Below are 9,034 nucleotides of genomic sequence, written 5' to 3'. Positions count from 1 at the left end.
CGGACGCCCGGCCACCCGGCCGCCCGCTGGGCCGAGGGTGACCCCTGGTGGCATGGCTGCGCTGGGGCCTCCCGTCCTGGGCTCTCGGAGGTCCCTCAAGAATCTGGGATTTCCGGAATTTCTTCTTTGTCCCTAAACTGAACGGAGTGCACCCCACTGGAGTTCTCCTTGGCCAGTCTCTCCTAGGGAAAGGGACATGGAGGTTTCCCAAGGGCCTAGGTCACTCAGTTGCGCTGCAGGGATGGGGAGGGCGGGGAGGTTTGCACGGGTGGGTGTCGCTGAGAGAGGCCCTATTCTGAAGCCAGTTCTGGAGATAGGCCTGGGTCCTCCTCTGAGCCAGTAGCCTTTTCCCATTCCAGGTCCCAACATTTCTTATCACTGGGCTCTCTCTTCCAAGTGAATGTTTGCCTGGAAGGGAAGCGCAGTGTTTGATGGTTGACGGCACAGAGCTGCTGGGTGTCTGGAGCCTGGCCAACCCTACTTACATATCCCAGGCCAAACCCTGGCTATCTGCCACCCACCCACCCACCCCAAAACCACCACCACCACCAACTCTGCACCCGGAATCTGGTTTCCAGCTTCCCTACCCCGGACTCTTCAAAGTCTCCAGGAAGCTCCTGCCCTCCACATCCTGCCTGCACTAAATTTAACCCTGCCCTGAGGACCCTCCCTCTTGTCCCTCAGGAAGGCTGTGCTTAACCTCTGCCACTTGGCCAGCCGCTTCAGGTGGCCACCCTGCCCTCTGAGGCTCACACACCTTCTACCCACCCCAAGTTGTGGTCATGTTCCAATCTCCTGAGAACTTTCCTTCATTCCCTGAAACTCTGTTCAAAACTGCCCCACCCCCACCCTAAGCCCTGTTGGCCTGGGGGAAACCTGTAGCACATGACCTTGATCTCTTTGAGACCACCCATCAACCTGCTTAGCCCTGTATAAGGCTGTAAATTTCACAGCCTGCCAAACAAACCTACCTACCCTTAGGATAGAAGAGAGATTGTCTTAGTAAGTTAAAACATGTCACTGTCATGTAGTCATAGGGATCCCGTGGGACAGAGTAGAATGCCCCATTCACTGTTCCACCCTTGGCCGAGACTCAACTACCGACCATTTCTCCCCACCCCTAACAGCAGCTGGCCTTGCTATCCCATGACAGAGGCAATTCGGACCATCACCACCTACCATCCCACCCCATCGCCATACCATAAACATATGTCCCTGGTACCCACTTATTACCCCCTTCCTCTAGGCACAATAGAGCAGGCATCTTTTGGCAGTCAGACAAATGCTTCCATCAGGGTCTGTGGTCCCCTCAGCTTCTGCCTCCCCAGTGCTCAAAATGCCCCATTCTTTCCTTGGTCTTTGTTGACCTCCAACCTCAGCCTACAAAATTCTCATCTGCACCTATGAAAAATATTGATTAAAAACTCTTACATCTATGGTCCGTTGATTTTTGACCAGGGTGCTATGTCCTCCAGTGGGGGATAAACAGTCCCTTCAATAACGTGGTGCTGAGATACCTGGGTCTCCACATACAAAAGAATGAAGTTGGGTCTCTGCCTGACACTCTATGTGACAACGAGCTCAAATGGATTAACAACCTAAGAATAAATACTCTCATCATAAGACTATTAGAACAAAACATGGAAGTAATGCTTTGACACCTAGTTTTCAACAATAGACTCATGGTTCTAACGTCAGTAGCATGGTCAGCAAAAAACAAAATAGACCAATTGGTTTCTTTAGAGTGAAAAACCTGTGCATCAAATGTGAAACAGCATCCACAGATGGGGAGAATACCCTTTGGGAGTCCTATATTGGATAAGAATTTAATATTCAGGATCTGTAGAGAACTCCCACAACTCCCTACAACTCAGAGAAAACACCAACAACCCAAGTTAAAAATAAGCAAAGGACTGGAGGCAATATACAAATGACCAATAAGCACAGGAAAAGATGCTCAACAGAATGAGACACAAGGAAAACTAAAATAAAAAAAACACAGTGAGATGCCAGTTTACTCCCCTAGGATGACAGGGATTAAAAAATCAATGGAAAATAATGTGTTGACAGTGGAAAAATTGGATCCCTTGTTCATTGCTAAAGTGATTCTTCAAAAGGTTAAATGTACAACTAACTTATTACCCAGCAATTCCACTCCTAGGTATACACCTATGTTAGTCCAGGTTGTCTAGAGAAACAAATTCATAGACACTCATATGGGTATAAGAAAGAGCTTTATATCACAGAGTAATTGTATATTGAGAAAACATTCCAGTCCAGTTCAAGTCAGATATTAGCCCATTTGTCTGATACCAGTCTATAAATTCCTCTTCAGACTCACACAAAACATGCAATGACACCAAATGCAGGAAGACCACAGGCCAGTGGGTGGAAAGTCTTGTAGATCCAATGGTGGTGGAAGGATCTCAGTGCTGGTGTGGGTCTCCATGTGGCTCCTCTAGCTCCAGGGCTCTGGCTGCATCAGTGTGTCTCCATGTGGCTTCTCAACAGGAATATCCCACAGGGAGACGAAGCAGAGAGAGCGTGTGTCTGGCCACCATTGAGCTATTTCTCTCCATCGCACTTCCATATGAGGTCATCAAGCTGTGACCTGATTGACAGGCTAGACTCTACCCCTTCCTCAAGTTGACAGTAGATTATGTAACTGTCACAACACCCAAAAGAATGCTGGGAATCAAACAGATCTATGAAACACCAATGTTCATTGCAGCACGATTTACAATAGGCAAAAGTTAGCCACAACCCAAATGTCCATGAACAAATGAGTAGTTAATAAAATGTGGTATAACCATACAGTGTGGTATTACTCGGTTCGACAGAGAAATGTAGCGCTGGTACAGGCCATGATATGGATGAACCTCATCTGCATTCATTATGCTGAGTGAAATAAGTCAGACACGAAAGGACAAATATTGTATCATCCCAGCATATGAAACATGCAGAATAGGCAAATAGCATAGAGACAAATGCTTATTAGTTATTGCTAGGGATAGGTGGGAGGGAGGGAGAGATGAGGTGGATTGTTTAAGGGGTATAGAGTGTTTGTTAAGGGCTAGGAATTTGGGATGAAAATATTTGGAAGCGGATAATGGTGATGGCTGCACAGCAGAGCGACTGTAATTAATGTCACTGAATTAGACACAGAAATGATTGAAACGACAACTGTTGTGTCGTATACATTTCACCACAATAATTTAAAAAATTAAATCGTGAGAATGCACCTCCTGGGACTGGGTTTCCCCTCGAGTGTCTACCCCACACGGCCCTCCCCTCTTTCTCAGACTCTGCAGAAGGTTGTCTACCCTTCCCTTCCTTCCATGTGCAAATCAGGCCACCAAACCTCCCCACTTCACCACCACCACCCCTGTCAGCCTTTTGACCCCATTGTGTTAGGCTCGGTTGTCTAAAGAAACAAAACCAGGGACATTCTTATCTGTATAAGAAATAACTTTATATTAAGAAGTAAGTTTATTCAAGAAAGCATCTCAGCCCAGTCCGACTCAAGGCAGGGGTCTGAGGCTGGCCGGGGCCCTCTGCAGATTCACCACGTCGCTGCAGGCCACGTTGCAGCGGGCAAGGGAAAGGTGGACCGGGCAAGAGGGAGATCACAGGTCAGTGGTGCAGAGTTGCGTGGATCCGAGGTCCGAGGGAACATGGCAGGGTGCCTACAGTGGCAGCCCACTTGAAGCCATCCCTAGACCCAGAATTCAAGCAAGCAGGGAGGATGAAGGGTGGGGGGTGGGGGAGCAGGAAGAGAGAGAGAAGTTCCTCTCTTATAAAAAGACCACACCCACAAGGAGGCATCCCCAGGCTACCACCTGATTGACAGGTTGAAGTCCACCCCTACCTCCACACAGGCTCCACCAAGTGAGCATAACAATGCAACCACCGCACACACTGTCCTCCAACCCCCACGTTGGTGCCCAAGCATAGGGGTTCTTCAGTCTATCTGCCTTGACCTCCCCAGTACGCTCCGGAGATACCCTGCCCCTCCCCACTCCTCTGCTCCACCCAAATCCCATCACTCAGCATGCGCTGGGTATTCTCTATGGGCCCAGACACTGGGGACACAGCAGGGAACAAGACAGACAAAGTCTGGGGTCGCGCGCGCGCGCGCGCGCGCTCCCTCCTGTTCTGGAAGAGAGAGATAGAGGCGTGTAAGGAAGACCAGCGGCTGGGGGGACACGGAGAAAACACCCAGGGAAAGGTGAGTTCCCATGGGGCCGTCAGCGGCGACCTTCCTCACGAGGGCCAATCTGAACTGTGAGGTCAGAGGGATGCGAAGGAGGCAGTCAAGTGAAAGGGGATGAAGGGGTGTGTCTGAGATTTGGCCTTTGGGCTGCAGTGTGTCTGACCCCGTGCCTGGGGGTTCTAGTACACCCTTTGCCACCCCCAACGTGGCACTAATCAAATGCTGCTGTGCTTTTGTCTGAGTAGAGATCTGTCAGGCCCCACTCACCATACACACACAGAGGACACTTGAGAGATCAGAAGTCTGAGAAAGGACCCACAGCCCTCTTTGGCCCAAAGTGCGACCTGTCAACCTTGCTCCCTTGCTCCCTTGGCAAGCTGCCAAGTCCAAACCCAGCTCCAGTCTGCTGGGCAGTGCAGCCTGGAGTTTGTGTTTTTAGGCCCCCAGGCTAGCAGCAGTCCCCACCGGCTTCCATTCGTGTGGCAAATCCTTGTCTTCACTCAGCGCAGACCCTGCTGTGGGGCCTTTATTTCAAATCTCTTTGGGGAACCATTGAGATACTAGACTCAGCCGGCCTCCGCACAGGAATAATGGGCCCACAACACCAGAGGGGTCCAAATTTGGGGGGGAAAGTGTAGCTTTTGAACAAAGTAAGAAATTCCATATCTCAACATGCCTGATGTCATTTTCCAAAGTATCAAATATCCAGTTCGTGAGTTTCCCTTCGCCTTGACCGAACTTTGTTGTTACTTAAACTAGTTGCGCGATAGAAGGCGAAATGCTTCATAGCCAGAGTATGTACAGAGGGTTTAATTTCCAGGAGCTCTTCAGCAAAATTTAGCAGCAAACCTTTACCAGAAGCTAATCCAAAGATATCTTTAAATTAAAAAAAAAAAAGCAACGAGATTTGTCCTCCTTCTGTGTATCCGTTTCTAGTTTCATTGCCGAAAGAGCACTGCAGTTGTTGCTAGTTCCCACGGAGCCGGTTCTGACTGGTGGCGAAGTCACGTGTGTGGAGCAGAACAGCTCTGTGGGGTTTTCTGGACAGTGGCCTTTCAGAAGAAGATCGACAGGCCTGTCTTCTGAAGCATCTCTGAGGGGGTTTGGACCCCCAACCCTTCAGCTGGTAGGAGAACACTTGACCATTTGTACCACCCTGAGATATAAGGACCGAAGAGCACTGGGTACTTAAAACTACGAATGGATAGATAATAAGTAACAAATGAAGCACACCATCCAAAGGAAACCCTCTTTTGAGCTGAACCTGCTGTCCCATGGGAATGATTATTCCCACTCCGCTACATCACTGGTCCATCAAAGCAGGGGTTCTTAGGCAGGGGTGATATTGCCCCCATGGAATTTTATGATGTCTAGAGACAAGATCAGTGGTCACAATGACGGGGGAGAGTGCCACTGGTCTCCAAGGATACTGCTAAACATCTGATGATGCATAGGACAGTCCCTTGCAACAGAGCATTGTTATTAGGTTCTGACTCTCATAGTGATCTTACAGACAATAGAAAGAAACACTGCCTGGTCCTGCACCATCCTCACAATTGCTACGAGCCCATTGTTGCAGCCACTGTGTCAATCCATCTTGTCAAGGGTCTTCCTCTTTTCCACTAACCTTCTACTTTACCAACCATGCTGTTCTTCTCCAGGAACTGGTCTCTCCTGATAATGTGGACTTTGGAGTGCGTGAGCTAAAGTCCTTCTTGCTTCTAAGGAGCATTCTGGCAATCTTTCTTCCAAAAGACTGGTTTGTTCTTCTGGAAGTCCACGATACTTTCAATATTCTTCACCAACACCATAATTCAAATGCATCGTCTTTTTGATCTTAACGATTCATTGGCCAACATTCGCATGCAAATAAGGCTATGGAAAATATCAGGACCAGTGTCAGATGCACCCCAGTCCTTGAAGTGACGTCTTCACTTGTAGGCATTTGAGGGAGGTTTTGTGCAACAGATCTGCCCAGTGCAATCTGTCATTCAATTTCTTGATGACTATTTCCATGAGCCCTGAGGGTGGATCCAAACAAGATGCAATTCAATCTGTTCTCCATTTAGACCAATGATGTTGTCTATTGGTCCAGTTGTGAGGATTTTGATTTCCTTTATATTAAGTCGTAAACCATACTGAAGGCTGTAGTCTTTGATTTTCAGTAGCAAGTGCTTTAAGTCCTCCTCACTTTCAGCAAGCAAGGTTGTGTCATCTGCATATCACAAGCTGTTAATAAGCCTTCCTCCAATTTCGTTGTCTCATTCTTCTTCATACAGGCCAGCTTCTCAGATTATTTGCTCACCAGACACATTGAATAAGGATACACCCCTGACACCCACCTTTCCTGATTTTAAAGACTGCCTCTTGGTCTCCGTACAGGTGTCACATGACAACAGTGAAGTGTTCTGGAATTTCTATTCTTGGTAAGCTTACCCATAGTTTGCTACAATCAACAAAGTCAAATGCCTTTGCCTATTCAATAAAACACAAGTAAGCATCTTTCTGGTCTTCTCTGCTGACAGCCAAGATCCATCTGACAGCAGCATCTCCTCACTACCCCCTCTTGAATCCCGGTTGAGTTTCTGGCAGTTCTCTGTCGATGGCCTGTTGCAATCACTCTAAAATTATCATCAGCAAAGCCTCACTTGCATATGATATTGTTGTCAATCCATCTTGTTGGATTACCTTTATTTGAGCTGGTCAGGTGACTGTCTTCTAAATGTCTTAGCATAGATCAATAAAGTGCTTCCAGCAATTCATCAGTTTATTAAAACATTTCTATTGATATTCCATCAATTCTTGAAGCCTTGGTTTTCGTTTTCACTCATGCTTTAAGTGCTTTAAGCTGAGACTCCTTCCTTCAGCACCACCAGTTCCTGATCATATGCTACCTCTAGAAAAGGTTGACTGTCTACAGTTCTCTTTAGTACAGCAACTCTGTGTATTCCTTCCATTTTCTTTCGATGCTCCTGCATTGTTCAACATTTTGTCCATGGAATCCTCGGTATTGCAACTCAATGCTTGAACATTTTCTTCAACTTTTTCAGCTTCAAATACACTGAGCATGTTCTCCCTTTGTGGACTTTCTAATTCCAGGCCTTTGCACACTTCATTACATACTTGACTTTGTATCCTCCAGCTGCACTTTCAAATTGGTGCTCAGCTCTTTTACTTCCTTAAAGAATTGCCGATCCTTGAACGTCAACGATGCCAAGGCTGAGAAACTGTCAAGAGGATTAAAGAAGGGGTTTGAAGGCTCCTGGCAGAGTGAAAGGCCTTATATTTTAATATTTTGTTTCATTTTTCATTCTTGCATAGGGTTAAAATGAAGATGTTGCAAACAGAGAGAAGTAACTCTTTTATCCCAAACCAGACTTCTGATCACTGAGAACTTATTCCTGCAGACACCACCATCTCAGGTCCTCATGAATCCTTCCAGAAAAATTTCAGAAGAAGAAAAATGAATATTTTATGTAAGTGGTTACACATATATGCACTGTTCTGTACCTGATATTTCTGTTTAATAATAGAGCCTGCCTCCTCCCCCACAAAAAATTGTTATCATGGAATCGACTTCAGGAATGTTGGCATAGAGCCGTGCTCTGTAGGGCTTTCAAGGGCTGTGATGCTTTGGAACTGAATCAGCAGAACTTTCTCCTAAGGGACCTCTGGAGAGATTCAAACCATCAACCTTTCAATCAGTAGCCCAGCTCTTTAAACACTGCTGCCACCCAGAGAGTCCTACATAGCTTGGAGTTAGTTCCATGTAGTCCCATATGGACCCTTCCAGTGGCAGTCTTTTTAGCAGCTTCATCAAGGAGCCAGCACGAGGGCCCCAGGAGGCTGAAGAAGGTTGGGTTTGCTTGCTGATATCTCCTCCACCCTAGCAGGTGTTCAGTGGACATTTTCAATATTCCAGTCAACGCTGGATGACTGCAACTGCTCTACGTGTCTGTGCCACGTACCGTGTCCTGATGGACAACCGTTCGCTGGTTTTCAGGTTCTTATTGTCACTGTCCTCCGTGCACTTGTATAGCTGTGACATCCAGCCCTTCAACTGGGGTTCCTGCCATGGGCCTGTGTAAGATGCTGTTGTTGCTGAGTGCCAGCGAGTCAATTCTGACCTCCCTGTAGAGCTTTGACATTGTAATCTTTACTAGATGGTCCCTGGTGAGTCAGTGGGTTACGCAGTGAGCTCATCATTAAACAGTCAGCCATCTGAATGCACCAGCTGCTCCGTGGGAAACAGATGAGGCAGCCTGCTTCTGTAAAGAATGACAGCCTTGGCAACCTTATGGAGCAGATCTACTCTGCGATTGGGAGCTGGAATCCTTATCTTAACCTTATCCTTTACCTTAACAGGCCTCCAGATCTTTCTCCTGAGGAGCTGCTAGGAAGGTCCAACAAACCACCTGTCCACTAGCAGCTAAGCACTAACACCAGAACCCCTTTGTAAATTTTAGAAGTATTACTGAATCAAAGGCATTGTATGGCATGGATTTCAAAGTAACTTGAAATGCTAATTTAGGGTACAGATTGCTGAGGGAGGATGCTCAGTAAAACCTCCCCAGTCAGACAGGAACTGGCTAAGTGAGAGCTGGGCTAAGTGTGGGCCCCAGAAATGCCTAAGATGATTGGCTTGGAAGAGGTTGCTGAGCTGCTGCCACGGCCCTGATTAGATATTGTTCTGGACGTCCTGAAAGTGTGGGTGTTCTCCCTCTGTCTCCATTCTCTGGAACATTGTGGCCAAAGCCTGCCCACTCCACAGGTACCGCTGCCTCTGTGTCATGGCGAGGGCAGCCTGAGTCCATACCATGA

General features: G+C 47.3%; 1 protein-coding gene across 1 annotated transcript in view; it reads right to left on the bottom strand.

Moving 5' to 3' along the window:
* ADAMTS7 (ADAM metallopeptidase with thrombospondin type 1 motif 7) overlaps positions 1 to 8,261 on the bottom strand; it is a 53,239-nt gene extending 44,978 nt beyond the window's left edge. The window contains 2 exon segments of the mRNA XM_004700026.2: positions 7,337 to 7,440; positions 8,182 to 8,261. Of these exon segments, the coding sequence (XP_004700083.2) occupies positions 7,337 to 7,440; positions 8,182 to 8,261 (184 nt within the window).
* Between the last annotated feature and the right edge of the window lie 773 nt (positions 8,262 to 9,034).

The sequence above is a fragment of the Echinops telfairi genome, unplaced genomic scaffold (assembly GCF_000313985.2).
Source record: "Echinops telfairi isolate 266 unplaced genomic scaffold, ASM31398v2 ScPeMD7_7475;HRSCAF=8513, whole genome shotgun sequence".
Lineage (NCBI taxonomy): Eukaryota > Metazoa > Chordata > Mammalia > Afrosoricida > Tenrecidae > Echinops > Echinops telfairi.
This window is presented reverse-complemented; position numbering and strand designations above follow the sequence as displayed.